This window comes from Podarcis bocagei, assembly GCF_964188305.1.
Source record: "Podarcis bocagei genome assembly, chromosome: 6".
NCBI lineage: Eukaryota > Metazoa > Chordata > Lepidosauria > Squamata > Lacertidae > Podarcis > Podarcis bocagei.
The window spans coordinates 85,582,077-85,599,936 of record NC_138130.1 but is presented as its reverse complement, the minus strand read 5'-3'; the positions used below and the strand labels follow the sequence as shown (position 1 = coordinate 85,599,936).

General features: G+C 43.0%; 1 protein-coding gene across 1 annotated transcript in view; it reads left to right on the top strand.

Moving 5' to 3' along the window:
* Window positions 1-17,860, top strand: part of DDX10 (DEAD-box helicase 10) — a 174,117-nt gene that overhangs the window by 97,092 nt on the left and 59,165 nt on the right. The window contains exons 14-15 of the mRNA XM_081199358.1: window positions 6,376-6,489; window positions 8,949-9,110. Of these exons, the coding sequence (XP_081055484.1) occupies window positions 6,376-6,489; window positions 8,949-9,110 (276 nt within the window). The remainder of the gene's footprint in view (window positions 1-6,375; window positions 6,490-8,948; window positions 9,111-17,860) is intronic.

The window sequence follows — 17,860 nt, the reverse complement described above, 5'->3', positions numbered from 1 at the left end:
TTAGATTCTGTCTTGTTCACTGTCTGTATCAAATAGGCACAAACTGCTTATGATGGTTGAGGTCTATCAATGCAGGTCCCTGTCAATAGTGGACAGTGTGCTGGGGCTGTGCTGCTCACCTAACCTTCCTCTACTTGAGTTGCTGCTACATATTGGGACATTGAGAGGGTGGAGTAAGATGAACGTGCTGGTAGGAGCACCCAGTTAGTTGTATCTGCTGATGCGTTTGCACAGTGCCAACTTTGCAACCACCTTGTCTGTCCCATTCTGTTTCTTACTATGCAGCAGCGACTCAGCCAGAGGGAAGTCAGATGAGCAGTGCAGCCCCCAATGTCACCCTCTGCTAGCCCCCTATGCCGGAGCTTTCCAAACTGTGTGTTGCGACACGTTAAGTGTGTCAGCTGCAGTGTGTAGGTGTGTTGCGTGAACGCTGGAAAGGGGTTAGTTTAATCTCTGGTTTGCTAGTAAAACTGTGTCGTGAAACGATGCAAGTCTAAAAAGTGTGTCACCGACACGAAAAGTTTGGAAAGCTCTGCTCTGTGCAAATATACTTCCCAGTGCGTGCATGGTAATCAGTCCTGGAGACAATGCGTCATCTGCATATATACAAATAACTGCATAGTGCTTTCTTATAGGCTGTGTGCAGCCTGAGCCTGCCCAGTTTCCACTGAGCCTCTCTTAGAAATAGTGTCATCTACACAGGCCAGTAGCAGCTCTCTTGGGTTTCAGACAAATCTGGAGGGCTATAGATTCCCTGCAGATTAAGAGGACATGAAGGAACCAATCAAGTTTGAGCCTACCATGGTTTTTTCATGGGTGGGGGGAATTGTCCACACATTGCCAAAGCACTTCTCGCTTTGGCTTTCAGAAAGCAGTTATTTTTAAGAGACACCCACCCTCAGTTTTAAGAAACAAGCATCTCTGAATGCGGGTGAAACAAAACAATGCTGCTCAGCCTTTCCAGGACTAACAAAGCGTCTCGGTGAAACAGAAGATTGTTTTCTGCATAAATATGCTCAGCATGTATATGTTAACCAAAGTAAATACACTCTTAAGATCCTTCGTGCGGAATTCCCAGGGCAATCAAATCGAAGGCTAACTGCAGATTTCCCTTTTACCTTATGTGGAAGATTTAGACTGCTTACAAAGCAATTTTATGTCAATTATTTTACCAAATCAGCTAATACGCTGATATATTCTTTGCTTAAAGAGTCCATTAAATGCCACAGTGACAAAGTTAATTGCATAGTTACATGCTATGAAATCTCACAATAAAGCCCTTGACTAAAAGACCTTTTATTGCCAGCTGTACCCAAGGCTGTGTGTACTCCGTGCCAAGGAAACTCAAATTGTGCTGTCATAAATTATGCACATTTGCATCTCGTTACTTCGTCTCTTTATTTAGCGTACTCTATCTTGCTTCCAAGGTTCAGATTTTTAGAGAACCTGGAGTCTGTGGCATAGGCTGGTTTGGTAGAGGAGGAAGGGAAGGCATGTTGGGATACAAAATATGGAAACCCTCTCAATGCATGGGCATTGCTTTGCTCATCTTCCTGTCCCATCTTCCTTCCATGACAAAGCTCAAAACTGAAAATCATGGGCAGCGTGCTGACAGGGGCTGATGAGAGTTGTAGTCCAGAACACCTGGGGAGAACCAGGTTGACGATTGCAATCGCCATCTGGCACTGGAGCTCTTTAAAATTAGCAACTTCTTGCTTGTTTGGGCTGGAGAAGCTTTGTCTTCTGCAACAACACCCCTGTTTTGCTCTTGTATTTATCTGAGAAATCAAATTCTCTCAGAATCTCCATTTCCAGGTATGCCATTGTACGGTCTCTGGAAGAAGGATAATGAGGAAGTGTGAAGTAGTGCGATTTTTCTGAATTAATGATGTGACACCATTCAGGTGTGCTTTAATAGCAGTCTGGCACATACGCAAGCCGAAATGTTAGCAGCTCTGCTTACTTCAATGTAACTTAATTCAAAAGGCATACATTTGCATTTGGGACTGTATAGATAATTATTTCCCCTGCCTGTTGTTTTTCATAATTCACAATTTGCATTTGTCAGCTCCACAGTGTAATAAACTAAAAACCTAGCAGGCCGCCTTTGTCAAACTAATAGCAGTTGTACAACAATTCAAACTATTCCATTAAACCCTTCTTGGCAATGTCCTCCCATGTATTTCATCCGCATGCCACCATCCATACTCACTTTCATCTAGCTTTCCTGGTTGCATCATGCAGTTCTCCCCTTATCCTTGGGGGGCGCCTGCTCCATGAAACCTCTTGAGAGAGACCTACCATCTTGCCTACTATGTAAGATTATGTACCTTCTGAACCACAGTGGGGGAGATTGGGGGCCAAGGGTGTGTGGGATATCTATGAGGGCCTAGGGGAGCGGCACTTGCTGGAGCTACCCCTGTTGTCTTCCCCCACTGTGAACCTTCACATCTTCAGGCGAATTCTTCTGTATGCCGTGTGTGTGTGTGTGTGTGTGTGTGTGTATATATCACAGTTCCGCTCATTTTGCGAGTGGAAATGAACTTGTCAGCATTAATTGGCACTACATATAGCTTGCAGCTTTTCGTCTCATCATAGAATGTTGCCCTTTCCTTCATCAAAGTACTTTCCACAACTTCGAAAGCAAAGGTTTCTGAGTGTTGTGGGGCAGAAAGAAACATTTTGTTAATGTCAGCAAAATAATGTTCTTAGTTCAGCATCAAAGCGCATACCTGCCCTTGGTAAACGTTTTTCTTCTTTTAACTGGAGGCACAACTCTTGAAAAAAAGAAAGAAAAAGAAGATGAAACATCAAAACAGCTACTTCATATTTTTTCTCCCAGCCTCTTTTACGTCACAAGTACTGGAAACACAGACCCCAAAACAGATTTTTCTGCAGTATTATCCCTCACAGAGGCTGTTCTGTGTAAGTGTGGAGCAGATGAAAGAACCATTACTAAGGTAAAACATTGGTCCAGCACATCCACTGCCTCACCTGCAGATGTAAAGGAAAAGTAGAGCTGTGTGTCGTCAGCATATTGCTGACATTGTACTCCAAAACTCCAGATGAAACCACTTGGCAGTTTCATGTAGATGTTAAATAGCATAAGGCAGTGGTTTTCAACCAGTGTGCCATGGCACTCTAGGGCGCCTTGAATGATGGCTAGGGGTGCCGCAAGCAACAATGGCCCCTGTCCCTCTCACTCTCCTTCCCTCCCTTCCTCTGATGCCCTCTTGCATCTCTGCCTCCCAAAGGTTTGCACAGCTGTTTGTTGCAGCAGCCCTGGCTACAAGCTTACCAGGAAAATGGTGCCTATGGGGCTGGCCAGGGGGTGCTTCCCAGGCCCCTGTGGAGCAGTGTGGGAAGGCACTTCTCTTGGGGGCAGGGGGAGGGCAGCTCAGAAACCAGGGGCGGCAGCCGAAAGGACTCTCAGGGAGAGGGGAGAAACACTCCACAAGGGAGGGGGTTCAAAAAGGGATGAGGAGCTGCCAGCTCTGCGGACAAGGGGTGACATACCGTATTTTTCGCCCTATAGGACGCACTTTCGGTGTGCACCGACCCCTGTCGCTCTCCAGGCTTCAGGAGAGCCCCAGCGCCAGCCCCACAAGGTCGGGGGACAGCGAGGAGGCGGAACGCCGCCATCCCGCTGTCTCCCGATGTGGTTTGGAGGCTGACGGCGGGGAGATGCATGCTTCTCCCCGCCGCCAGCCCCGCAAGCTCCGGGGACAGCGGGGAGGTGCAGCGCGTCTTCGCGCTGTCCCCGGACCTGGTCTGAAGGCTGGCGGCGGGGAGAAGAGTGCTTCTCCCCGCTGCCGGTCCCACAAGTGCCTGGGGGAAAAATAATTTTTCCCCCTTTATTTCCCCCCCAAAAACCTGGTGCGTCCTATGGGCCGGTGCGTTCTATGGGGCGAAAAATACGGTAACTGGGCTCCTGAGCTTCACAAGGGAACCGTGGACCCAAAAAGGTTGAAAACCTTTGGCATAAGGGATAAAATTGAACCCTGAAGGCTGAAAAAGACTCCCCAAGCATCACCCTCTGGGAGTGGCAATCCAAGTAGGACCGGAACCACAACAAAGTAGTGCCACCAACCCCAAACTCAGAAAGCTGCTCCAGAAGGATACCATGGTTGATGGTATCAAAAGCTGCTGAGTGGTTGAGGAGAATTAACAGGGATATATTTCCCCTGTCTCTCTCTTGATTAAGGTCATCATACAGGGTGACCAAAGCAGTTTCTGTGCCAAAACTGAGCCTAAACCCCAATTGAAATGGATCTTGGAGAATCAGTTTCCTCCAAGAGCACCCAGGTCTGGTCCATAACCACCCACCCAAGAACCTTGCCCAAGAAGGGGAGATGAGCAACTGGCCAGTAGTTACTTAAGTTTTTTGAGTCCATGGAGGATTTCTTTTACCCCTGCCTCCTTCAAACAGGTAGGAACCACCGCCTCTTGTAAGGAGGCGTTGATCACCTCCCTGGCCCAGCCAGCTGTCCCCTCCCTGCAAGTTTTTTTCAGCCACGAGGGGCAAGAGCGCAAGTGGTTGTCCTAACCAATCGAAGCACCTTGTCCACATCCTCAAGCCTTGCCAACTGAAACTCATCCAACACAGCAGGACTCTGTTCTTGTTGTTTTGTCGTTTAGTCGTGTCCGTCTCTTCATGGACCAGAGCACGCAAGGCACTCCTGTCTTCCACTGCCTCCCGCAGTTTGGTCAAACTCATGCTGGTAGCTTCGAGAACACTGTCCAACCATTTCGTCCTCTGTCGTCCCCTTCTCCTTGTGCCCTCCATCTTTCCCAACATCCGGGTCTTTTCCAGGGAGTCTTCTCTTCTCATGAGGTGGCCAAAGTATTGGAGCCTCAGCTTCAGGATCTGTCCTTCCAGTGAGCACTCAGGGCTGATTTCCTTCAGAATGGATAGGTTTGATCTTCTTGCAGTCCATGGGACTCTCAAGAGTCTCCTGCAGCACCAGGATTCAAGGATGTAAAGTGCAGTAGATGCTGAAATGGTCCTGGAACAGTTGAAATAAGCCCCTGGCTCCCTGCTCACCTGTTTCTGGAAGGCAGCAGAGTCTCTTCCAAAATGTTCAAAATGGAATCAATATTGCCATTGCTGGAGACCTGGATGAAATCTGAATCAGTTTTAAGCCCTCCCTGCCGAATTGCCTCTGGCTGCCTGTTTTCCTAATGTTAGAGGTAGTTATTGAAAGTGGCAGGTTAAAAATTGGATTCCAGAGGGCAAGATATGATTGACTATGTAATTTTCATTAAAGCCCACAAGGAAATGTATATTCATGCCTTCATTTCTCTTTGCCCCTTATTCTGGATGGAAATCATTGTGGAGAGCACACTTAACGATATCCATTTCTTGCTTACTAAGATGGAAGCAATAGAACAGGAAATAAGGAACAATTTTCTCTCCTTGTTTAATTTCATTGTTCTTGGCCTGGGGGCATGCTATGCATCTATTTCAAATGATTCCAGCAAAAAGGGCTTGGTATGTAAGATACCTGAGCCAAGTTTGTTTGGTACCTTGTAGTGCTAAATTCTTCTTCGTCTTTCTTCTTCTCAGTTTTACTTCGAATATTATGTATTATGTTTGTAAGAAACTTTAAAAGAGCGGACAATTTCCAGGCAATACAGGTGTCCCATATCACAAACTTTTCTTCACATTTCAGTAGTGGAGCTGCTACTTGAATGTGGAGGCAGTTTTTCACTGCCTCTGTAGTGTCTTAGAGGGGTTCTTTTGGCAACAGAGGGCTGCTTGACAAAGTTATAAAACTTTACTCTGAAGGTGATTTGGATGTCTGCACATCAGGCAGTCTTCAGCACCTTTGGAAGCTGTGTCCAGTTGTGAAATCCTAAACCCAAACATATAAGACATGGCAATCGATTCTTGGTTTACGTATTAATTATTTTATGTTAAATGCAGCATCTGAAGATATATTCAGAATTCCTTTTCCCCAACAAGATTCACTAAAGGCTGAGCTGAGCCTGAGCATCTTCTGAAAGCAATGTAGCTTCTTGTTTTATGGGTTGGGCATCAGCCGGTGGGAATAAATGTGAGGTGATTTAGACTTATTTTTGCTGCAGTTTCTTTATTTGTGGGAGGGGGGTTATTGGTTTGTGTTTCTTTTTGTCTTATTATGCATTTTGTGTTCTCAACTTGTATTTTTATGTTGTGAACCACTGTGTGATCTTTGGATGAAGGGTGGTATAAAAATTTAATAAATTAATTAATACAACAACAACAACACGTGTGCTCTTTGTAGCACAGATGCGCCTTTTGGTTGGTGGCAGTGGCATATTTCCATCCTTTTACTGGAATCCCTCTTTGCTAAAAGTTAACCATGCTGTCTTTCTTCTGCTCTTCTTTTATAGAGTACATCGAATTCAAAGCCGAAGAAGAAAATAACTAAAACAAAGGAAGCTAAAAAAGTATTGAAGAGAAAATTTAAAGTAAACACAAAAATTGTCTTTACTGAAGATGGAGAGGTAAGATCTAAGAAAATTGGCTGGCTTATCCTGAGAAGTGTGTCTGTGTGTGTGTGTGTGTGTGTGTGTGTGTGTGTTAGTGTTAGTGTTGGGCCTAGAACACAAGCTTTCAAATTTTCAAATTTTGGCACACACTTCCCACATTGGGGTGTGCCAATAAATTATGAAGTGGCTTTGGAATACTGAGACCTTGCAAAGGATTCTTGTCATATTCAGTTGATACTGTCCTGTCCAATTAGAATTCAACTAGTACTCCCTGCACACTGTAGGGAAGATGGATAATGGTTGCCAGGCTCTTTTTCAGATATATTTGTCATTAGTGATCTTACTCTTGTTGAACACCCCCAAAGAAGTTCCCAAGAGGAACCCCAGAATTCATCATGGTTTGAAAACTACCAGTTAAGCAAAAAATATCCATTGTTCTTCATAAGCCTGAGCACCACTGTGTTTTCACTGAAAATATAAAAATTATCTCCTAGTCTTCATTATCAGGCACTTAGATGTGTGATTTGCAGAATGCTAATTACCAGGAATGTGCTTTTGGGGGGTCTGCAAAACCACAATAAAACTGAGAGGAAGAAATACTGGTGGGCTTTTTCCATAGCAGATGGTGACAATTGTCAGTTTCAATTCCTTCTGCAATCTAATGTGACTGTACAGTAACTTGTAGGGTGGAAGGAAAGAGGAAGTGTTGCTAGGTTGCAGGTAGGTGTTGCTGAATTTGCAGATGCTCCTTACCGGTGAAATATTGGTTATTCACAGTATGGTTTGGAACAGAGACCCTCCTGTCCCTTCCTGCATGCAACAGCTTTTGACCCCCTTTTATAGTCTCAAGGGCACAATAGGCCAAATGCAGTCTTTGAGACTATACTGACCGATGGATCACTGTGGCCATGTTTGCGGTACTAAATTTCTATGGAAATGCATCGCCAGCAGATTACAATGGCCCATGATTTCTTGCCTGAGAACGAAGCATTTAGTTTGGCTGCACAGAAGGCTACGACAAACGCTCTGATTAAGCTGAAGTCGTAATGCTTTGCTTCTTAAAATAAATACAGCGCATTGCTGTTTCAAAGGCTAATTTGAAACTGCAGACGATGGATAAGTGAGTATAGTAGCTTGATAAAAAGTTGCCATGGTTTTTTCCTTCTTTTTAGGAAGCCCTGTAATGTGTTTCTGTGGCAGCCGTGGATGCTGAACTGTCAGTTTCTATAATTAGGTCGATGTATTAAGAGTGGTTTTTATGAATTTGTGTGAGGAATGATCGTGTTGGATGCGGCGCTGCGTTCAGAATGTGAAGTAGCAATATGGGCTTTGGTGATATATTCTGAGCTGATCTCAGAGGGAGAGAAATATGAAAACAAGACTTTAAAGACACAAGGGTGGCCTTTGCAGAAGCCTCTGCATTTGACAATATCAGTTTGTATAATACTTGTATAACTCAACACATACTTTAAACAACACATACAGTATGCAGCACCTAGTTGTTGTAGGTGCTTAGGAAGTACATTATGAGAAATCTTAGGTCCATGTGTGCATTTCTGCATGCCAGCTCAGTGCATGCTGCATTGCAGATCCTGCACTAAGGAGAGGGCTGGACTAGCAGATTTTCAATGACTCTTCCAGGTCTATAATCCTATCGTTCCAATGTGCCTGAGACCTTGCATTCACCATTGCACATCCATTGGTTCTTCCTTCCCCGCTCTCTCTCCATGCAGCAGACCTTGAGACTTTTGATTCTCCAAACACACTAACTCCCCATTTCCAATAATTCCAAGAAGCTCATCATCCTGCTGTGCCACTTTGCCATCCTTCCACGCTGCAAAATCCTTTTGTTTGGATCCCAAACGCCTTGCTGCTGCCCTCTATCTTTCTTTTCACTTAATTTCAAATGTTAGCTTAGGGTGCTTGTTTTTCCTTGAAGCAGCTCTTTTCGGTTCTGTGTAAGATTTTGAGTTACACAGTTGTTGCCTTCAAATAAAACATTGTGACAACTAATTATTTGCAATTAAATGTTCAATTACATTGAACTGAATTTACCAGTGGGACCCGCAACAAACTTGCAGTATGGTGTGCTCCTGTCCATTGTTATCATTGGGCAGACATACTCTATTCCACTGCCCCAACTATCTAGGTTTTTTTTTTGGGGGGGAGGCATTTGGTCATTATTTTGTGGTCATTGAGGACACTCAGTGCTCACAGGGCTATTTTCAGGGTCCCACAGGATAGATTTCCTAATTCTTTTTTTTTTTTGTACTTCTGCAGACCTTAGGGCTACTCCAGGTTGACACCTCTCTTGCTGTGTTGACACCTCTCTTGCTGTGTTGTGGCTGTTCCTGTTTTGGCTACATAAGTGACAGCACTTCAAGTCGTGTACTTCAAGTCTGATTCAAGTCTTGAATCAGAATTAGAATGTAGGGTGATGCAATGATATTTTTCATTGTTCTTTTTAAATCCAGCTAATTCAGCAGTGGCCACCCGCACAAAAATCTGTTCACGACGAAGCAGAAGATGACGACGACAGTGGTGGAATCAGTCTCAACAAAGCAAAAGAGAGGCTGCAGGAAGAGGACAAATTTGACAAAGAAGAATATAGGAAGAAGATTAAAGAAAAACACAGGGTAAGTTGATTTCCTTCCATTTGCCAGAATATTGGAGACAAAACACTGTGAAATGCTGACATGTGTACCCTGGGGAATGAAGGGTTTTGCATAACATTTAGCCAATCCAAAACATATGGTTTTTTAAAGCATTTTATAGAATTTGGATGATGTTTTCCTGTGCTTCTCCACTGTATGAACTGGGGAGATGAGGCAGTAGAAGTGGACAACATGACTGCCTCTCACATCACCATTGCTATTCCCTGGGGACAGGCAACCGTGGCTGACAAGTGACTGTGTTGGCCAGCCACTCCCATGTGACCGTCTAGCTTCAATTATTACAAGTGACATGGAAGCCAGTATGCAACCAAAGCACGCTGGTTAGTTGCCTATTTCAGAAATGAGGAAACTGTGTCCCCTCCAGTTGTCATTGAGCTACAACTCCCATATCCATACTGGCTGAGGCTGAGGAGAGTTGTAGTCCAACAAATTCTAGAGAGCCAACGTTTCCTCGTTCCATATTGTGACAATGTTAAATTTTGGTTTCTTGACGCTCATAGGCAGAAAGCAAGGCAATGTTTGAAGGGTCATTATAGCAGAGGACATGATATTATAAACCACCAAGAAGAGACCACTAGAGAGTCCTGTATCAATGAGGCCTTCAGCATAATACATTTTATTTAAATGCCTACATTTTTCATAGATGTGATTGAAACTCTAATGAATTATTCAGGAAGTGTCATAGCTATAATGTGATTGATTTCAGCTATAATGTAAAGCTTTAATGTCGGTACTTTAAACTCCCTTTTTGGCATTAGAAAAAAAGTAAATTGTAGGCCATAAAAATGCAAAGATTGTTTCTGGGCCATTTATTTGTCATAAACCAGAGCTGAAAGTTTGTGAACTTGACAGCAGAGAATAGTTACAAAGGTTACTCTATCTCTATAATGCTCATTGATCATTTTCCTCATTATTGTTATTTATAGCATTTCTGTTGATAGGGCCTAAAAATCTATAACAGGTCAGAGCCCTGTTCTAGATAGATACAAGAAGAAATAATCCCTGTTTCAAAGAATCTAAGGAACTATTAAAAGTTTACTGAAAGGTTCCTGACAAGGAGAGGCTGAAGAGATGGTAGCAGAATGTTTTATTATTTGGCAGGGGGTGGAAATAGCATGCCTACTTTTGTCTTCTGTAATTAGCCAGGAACATCAGCTGTAATTTAACATTGCATGTTGGTGTTGTGCATGTGGGGCTTAATACTAATACAGTATATCAGCTTTTTTTTTTTGGCTCAAGCTAGCCCCAGACTCCAAGCTCTTGAACTGCAGAGCTAACAGTGTTCTGGCCCTCATCCTTTTTGATTCCTACTTCCTATGTGCAGTCTCTGGGCAGCCCCACATACGGATTTTCACCTGCACGGAAGGGGTTTCTGAACGCTCTAGAACTGGGATGGAGAACTTGAGACCCTCAGTCTGCTTTTACGTGGCCCACAGCAGCATCTGGGTCTGCAGAGGCTCTCTAGATGGCCGTTCTGGAAAATGCTTCCTGTGGTGTGTGCATGTGTGTGAAGGCTGGGGAACAGAGAGAGTGTTAAGCAATCCTGCAAGCCCCACCCACTTCCAGCTCTTGGTTGGGTTTGGCTCTGTCCACCGACAGCAGCAGACCATGATAGACTTTTCCTGTGGGTCATCAGTCCATCCTAAGGGGGTGAGGGGAAGGTTCACCACTCCTGTTCTAGAGCTGTAGTCCCAAAATTGCTGCTCACCCCATTCCTTCTGGTGAGACGACTCCTTGGGTATATTCTTCAAACCACCATGTTGCAAACAGCAAGTGGAGCCATCTCTGTAGAAAAATTCTGTTTCCATAATCTTCCATCATTTCCTTTTCCTTCTCCTCAAGGTCTCATCCACTCATGGAACATTCCTAGTTTTTATTTTCCTTGCTTTCTCATTTATTTTACTCACATCTTTCTGCTCGCCTCTGCTCCCTAAGCAGCCATGGGCCAGTGCACATTCTGTGTTGGGATCCTTGTTGACTACAGTTTTATCATATCAGGAGCCAGGCTCCTCCTTGCACTCTCTCCCAAAAATGGATTTACCCTCTCCCACACTGTACCTTTATAGAAATGTATGATGAGATCACCTCATTTTATGTTCCTTTTCCCCTCTGCCCCTGTAGAGGCAGTTAGTAATGTGGGGTGGTAGTAGGAAAACTGAGAATGTGATGGTGGCCTATCTCCATAATTATACGTTAGGGGAACAGGAGGAGAATTTGACATGAAGTTGCAATTCTTGGCAGCAACCTCATGTATTGCTGTCTAGAATCCTGGTAATCTCTGCTGGCAGAGATTATATGCCCTTTATAGGTGAGCAATATCTCCCATCATCTCTGACCGTTGACTGTATCATTGGAGTTGATGGGAGTTGTAGTCCAGGCACATCTAAAGGATACCATTTTGGCTGCCTCTGCTGTTGGGTCTTAGTACCGCCTCATGTCTTTCCCCCTTTACCTGCAGACTAATTGGGTGGGGGCTTATGACACATTTCCCTGGGACTTAGTGATCACTTTCTCAGAAACAAGTTCCTTGGACTCCCAGGTACATATGTAAGATTTCATAATGAATCACAAAATTGCTTAGCAGAATTGTCAGATGGGAACATGAAAATGCAGCCCACAAGTTCTCTAGAAGGAATACTTCTGCATCTCTTTGAAACAGAAGTAAATTGTCTGATCTGTATGTAAAAGCTGCAATTATACAGGAATCCTCAAATGCAGTATAAAAATTGCAGTCGTATTCTAAATCAAGAGTCACTTAGATTCTTTTGTCAATACTCCTGCTAATACTATTTCATTACCGTTTCAAGTTCCTTTCATATCATGAAGGATAATGAAGTCCATTGTATAAAAATAAATACCCTTTGAATCCAATAATAAGGGTGCTAATAAATTTGATATTTTTTTAAAAAAAATGCTTTTCATTGTGAAGAATGTACTATAAAACCATTCTTCCAATGTAACTATTAGCTGATTTTATTTTTTAAAATGTCAGATTAATGTGGGTTGTTCACTTACGCATTTTTAAAAGTCTGAAGGAGTGACTGATAAAGTATTTTGTAACTTGGCAATAAAAGTACAAAAACCTAATTTTCAGAGTTCATGAATTTGTCAGTGAACTGGTTCATTGATTTATAATACTGCAATCATTCATCTCACACTTCTTCATTACCTCTTATCCTTGGAATTTAATTGCTTTACTTGCATTTTCAATTTTTTTATTAATTTGGGGTTTGTATTTTAATGAATTATATTGTTCTTGGATTCCCCACGCTTGGAAAACTTCATAATTGGCCCATAATTGGCCCATTTCCCATACCACAGCTGCATGCATAAAGCTATGATAATCTGAGCAAACTAATACTTGACATACCAAAGTGATAGAAATTAAGAGAAAGTTACACTGTGTAGGAGACATTCAAGTGTGTGCAATAGAAATCCTTCAAAATTGTCCCTAAAAAGTATATGTTAAACAGAAAAAAGTCAAATACTGAATTTCCTGGTTTTATACCTGCTGATCAGAAGGTTGGCGGTTCGAATCCCCGGGACGGGGTGAGCTCCCATTGCTCGGTCCCTGCTCCTGCCCACCTAGCAGTTCGAAAGCACGTCAAAGTGCAAGTAGATAAATACCTTCTCTGGCGGGAAGGTAAACGGCGTCTCCGTGCGCTGCTCTGGTTTGCCAGAAGTGGCTTAGTCATGCTGGCCACATGACCCGGGAGCTGTACGCCGGCTCCCTCGGCCAATACAGCTAGATGAGCTCCGCAACCCCAGAGTCGGTCACGACGGGACCTAATGGTCAGGGGTCCCTTTATCCTTTATATAAAGTTGGGGGAAAACAAGCAGCTCTTTTACCAAGCTCTGAAGAGAAGGAAAATGGAACTTGTATGCAAATCTGATGTCTCAAATTACTTAACCTTGAAAGAAGAGTTAATAGATTTGACTTAGGTACTTAAAATTATGAAGAGCATAATAAAACGCAGATCGATCTTGCTTTCCGTACTTTCACAGCATTCAAACAAGAGGGAGCTGAAAGTTAATGGCAAATGCCTTGTATCAAAAGGGAAGGATGGAACTATTTTACCCAGCAAGACACTGTCTGCAATGGGGGGTGGTTGACTTTTTAATATTATGCAGTTGTGAGTTTACAACACCCTTACCAGGCTTACAAACAACAGGAATGGTTTTTAAAAGATTAACGGTATGTATGATACCTTTCTAAGTGCCCAGAGTACTTCGCACACATCTCATTAATCCTTACAACAACCTTGCGAAGTAGGTCAGTATTAATTCCCCATTATTGCAGATGGGGAGTGAGGGCAGAGGCTGCAATTTGATGGCAGAGTTGCTTTGCGGTTCTAACGCAGGTTTCTTATGCAGGTAGTATGTATTTATAGTACCAATCTGATCCCACCCTAATGTTGGTGGATCCCCTGAAGGCAGAAATGTTCCTCATTTAAAGTAGGTAAAGGTAAAGGTATAGTTAAATTGGGGGGAGTGAGATTTTTCCTTCTGAATCATTGGAAGCTTTTCTATAGAAGATACTCATTAGAATTGCTTTGCCAACCACTTGCTTCTAAATTACTCCCTTAGAACTCAAAATGGTCTGATAGTTCGGTGGATTTTTCTCTTAGTCTCCTTTAAGCATTTGACTGATTTGGATATAAATTCAAACTGGGATTAATTAAAAACAAACACTTTTACTCAACAAGAACTTGCAAAAATCACTGTTTTGGAAGATCTGTCTTTAAACAGTATATAGCATATAAAGTGATAATGTACAGCTGCATTCTCCTTCCTGGGATCTTCCAGACATTTTGGACTATGACTCCTATCACCCTTAGCCAGGATAGCCAATAGTCACAGGTGAGTTCTGGTCCAAAAAATCTGGAGGACATGAAGTTGTGGGTGGCTGGCATGCAGTGATGCAAGGATATATGTTTGGGTGAAAAATGCTGCCGTTCTAATAAAAACAAAGAAGAAGAAAAAAGAAATTTTAAAAAAGACAGATAAAATACAAACATTCAAAAAAAGAAAAAGAAAAAGGGGAAAAGAAACAAATTAAACCTTTACATAACTTTCTTCCTTTACTTATTTCCTTGACCTCCTCTCACCTCCCATTTTTGTATTCTAATTTAAATTGTTGTTTTAGCAAATCCTTCCAACCTAATTTTTATCTTGATAATTTATTTTAAAATACTGTAGCTTTACATTCTCTCTTTCATCAATTCATTTTTACTTAATCCTTTATATCTTTTTACCAATACCACATAAATTGTTCTTATTGTTCTTATTGTAACTTTTAAAATCTTGAATAAATATTATTTCCAAAAAAAAAGAAAAGAAAAATGCTGCCGTTCTAGGCAGCAGTCCTACATGCACTTACTTTGGAGTAGTAGGCCCCATTAGACATAGTAAAGGTAAAGGTACCCCTGCCCGAACGGGCCAGTCTTGACAGACTCTGGGGTTTGTGCGCCCATCTCACATCTATAGGCCGGGGGCCAGCGCTGTCCGGAGACACTTCCGGGTCACGTGGCCAGCGTGACAAAGCCGCATCTGGCGAGCCAGCGCAGCACACGGAACGCCGTTTACCTTCCCGCTGGTAAGCGGTACCTATTTATCTACTTGCACCCGGGGGTGCTTTCGAACTGCTAGGTTGGCAGGCGCTGGGACCGAGCAGCGGGAGCGCACCCCGCCGCGGGGATTCGAACCGCCGACCTTTCGATCGGCAAGCCCTAGGCGCTGAGGCTTTTACCCACAGCGCCACCCGCTGAACTTAATTCTTCTGAGTAAGTTGGCCAAAAAACAGGTGCAGCTCTTGCATACTAATGGGTGCAAAATGCTCAGAGCAGAACTTTCGCGCTGTTGTTCATTACTGCAGTAAATAGAATAACTTCCTTCAAAACTGTCAAGATGTCTTTCGCCCCCAAACAATGCAGGAGCAGCTGTAATTTTCATCTACTCATGCACATATTCATAATCTGCAATACTTTTCACCCACTTACTCTGGGTATTTCTTCCTCTGTCGTCTTAAGGGCCCCCCCCCCCCCCCGCTTTTGACAGTGCCCCAAATGTGACACCTTGGCAGGCATATTAAAATACTTAGGAAGTACAGTATGTCTTCAAAGTATTGACTGTCAAGAGTCTGGAGGTTTATCTGAATCCCACTTGCCTGTAGAGTTTTGACATTATGATAAATGTCCCAACCTACAGCAGCCTTTCAGTGAATAAATCTAATACTCTTTATTTAGGAGGAGACTTTGGCCTTTTCTCCCCGTCCCCTTTATGACAAGAAAATTAAACACATTTAAAAAGTAATACTGTTCCCCCACACGTACATACCTTATTTCACACAGAGATTTTTAAGATTCTCCCCTCCCTCTTTTTAATGGAAAGCTAAGGTTGAGAAATCTGTAGGCTGCCTAATTTGCAGGTACGGTCTGACAAATATCCTCAGGCAAACAGTAAGGTCATATATTAATTATGATTAGAAAATTACATTTTCCCTCTCTTCAAATAGTGAAAATTTACTATGTGCATACAGGAGAACATTTATTTTTTAAAAAATTCAGTGGACGGGTAATTAATTTTGCAGCGCAAACATCCACCAATTTGCCCTTAGGCTACAACGTCTACATATAATGGAAAAGGTTCTGCAAGTCATTCCCTATGTGAGTTGATACAGAGCTAGTTATGTAATGTGTGAAAGTCACTCTAGAGAATGCTGCAGCTGAAATGCTCAGCCAATTCAGTGCAGAATGTTACTGTGAGAGCAAAAGGTGGACCTGGAAGCAGTAGCTTGTTCCCTGTAGTACCTCTATAATCCCCACGCCCTGCAATTCCAATGCCTGCTAGTTTGAATTTCTGGAACTCATCCTTAGGCAAAATGCTATGCCATTCTGATCATGGAATCAGCACCTGTGTTTGTATATATGTAGAATCCAAGCTTAAACTTTGAGATCCAAGGCTGGATTTTAGCCTATCCAACTGCACTGGTTACCAACTAGTTTCTGGGCTGAATTCAAAGTGCTGGTTTTGACCTATAAAGCCTTAAAACATCTCAGGACTGCAATACCTAAAGGACCACCTCTTTCCATATGAACCTACCAGGACCCTGAGAACATCTTCTGAGGTCCTTTTTCGTGTGCCTCCTCCTCGAGAGGTCCGGAGGGTGGCAACACGAGAACGGGCCTTATCTGCAGTGGCTCCCCATTTGTAGAATGCTCTCCCCAGGGAGGTTTGCCTGGTGCCTTCATTATATACCTTTAGGCCCCAGGCAAAAATGTTCCTCTTTAACAAACCCTTTGGCTGATTGTCATCCAATGCTCTTTTAAAATGTGTTCTTTTTTGGGGGGTTTTATTCTGTTTCTGTTTTTATTTTAATTATGTATTCTGTTTTTTATATTGTGATTTTATCCTGTGATAACATGCTAAGGCTACTGACCTGTTCATGCCCATCAGGATATTGGAGTGCTTTACAGTTAGTTGCTGCTTTGAATCTTTCCTCAAAACCGACCTTCATTTGGCACTGCCACAATTTCACCTATGTCGCACTGATGCTGCTTCACATTTGTCTTGCCGGTCTTACTTGGCTCCCGGCCAGAAATTTCACAGTCTTCTGCCATATTCATGTTCTGTTAAGTAACATTTTAGCTGTAGAGAAATATCTAGTTCAGCTGTTTGGCTGGGCTTCCCTGATTTTGAGCTGAGTGGTTTCTTCTTAATAGTCATAGGAATGAAGCAACTTCTTGGTGGCTAATTAGTTGTCATCAATTGTGAAGACATCAGTCTGATTACAGCCTTTAAAAGCAAAATATAATACAGTGGTGCCCCGCAAGACGAATGCCTCACAAGACGAAAAACCCGCTAGACGAAAGGGTTTTCTGTTTTTCGATGCGCTTCGCAAGACGATTTTCCCTATGGGCTTGCTTCGCAAGACGAAAACGTCTTGCAAGTCTTGCGATTTTTTTCGCTCCCCCCCTTTTTCTAAGCCGCTAAGCCGCTAATAGCCTTTTAGCCGCTAATCTGCTAAGCCTTTAATAGCCGCTAAACCGCTAATAGCGCTAATCCGCTAAGCCGCTAATAGGGTTGCTTCGCAAGACGAAAAAACCGCTAGATGAAGAGACTCGTGGAACAGATTATTTTCGTCTTGCGAGGCACCACTGTACCTGGCCAAAAAAAAAAAAGAGCATTGTGGGTTTAGAAGCCACCTCCTTGCTTCTGCTGTTTGGCCCGGTGGGTTTTGGTGCAATGTGGTCATGTGTTGTGTGCTCATTGAAAGCCCAGAATGAATGCAAATGTGAACATGGAAGAAGTGATCCGTGGGGAGAACCCTCACGGAAAAGAGTTGATGGCCCAAGCTAGGGGGGATCAGTAGTTCCTGGTTCCTCAGAAAGGCAAGAGAGCGAGACAGAGAGAGAGGCTGCATTATACACACAGTTTATTGAGGGTTACGGACTTACAATGGGGACGGGTGTGGAAATGAAAACAGGCAGAGCTTGTGGTGAGTAAAGGGTAAGTTGTGAATGAGGTAAAAAAGAGCTTTCAAGAATGAGCAGAAGTGGCAGAGATTACCCATCACACCAATCCATTTTACTGAGAGGACATTTCATTAGTTGCAATACAATTGGGGGGGGATATAATTTGGGTTACTTTTTGGAAATTGTGAAACATAACAAGATTTTAATAACCAACCGAAAATGTGGTGTTTATAAAAT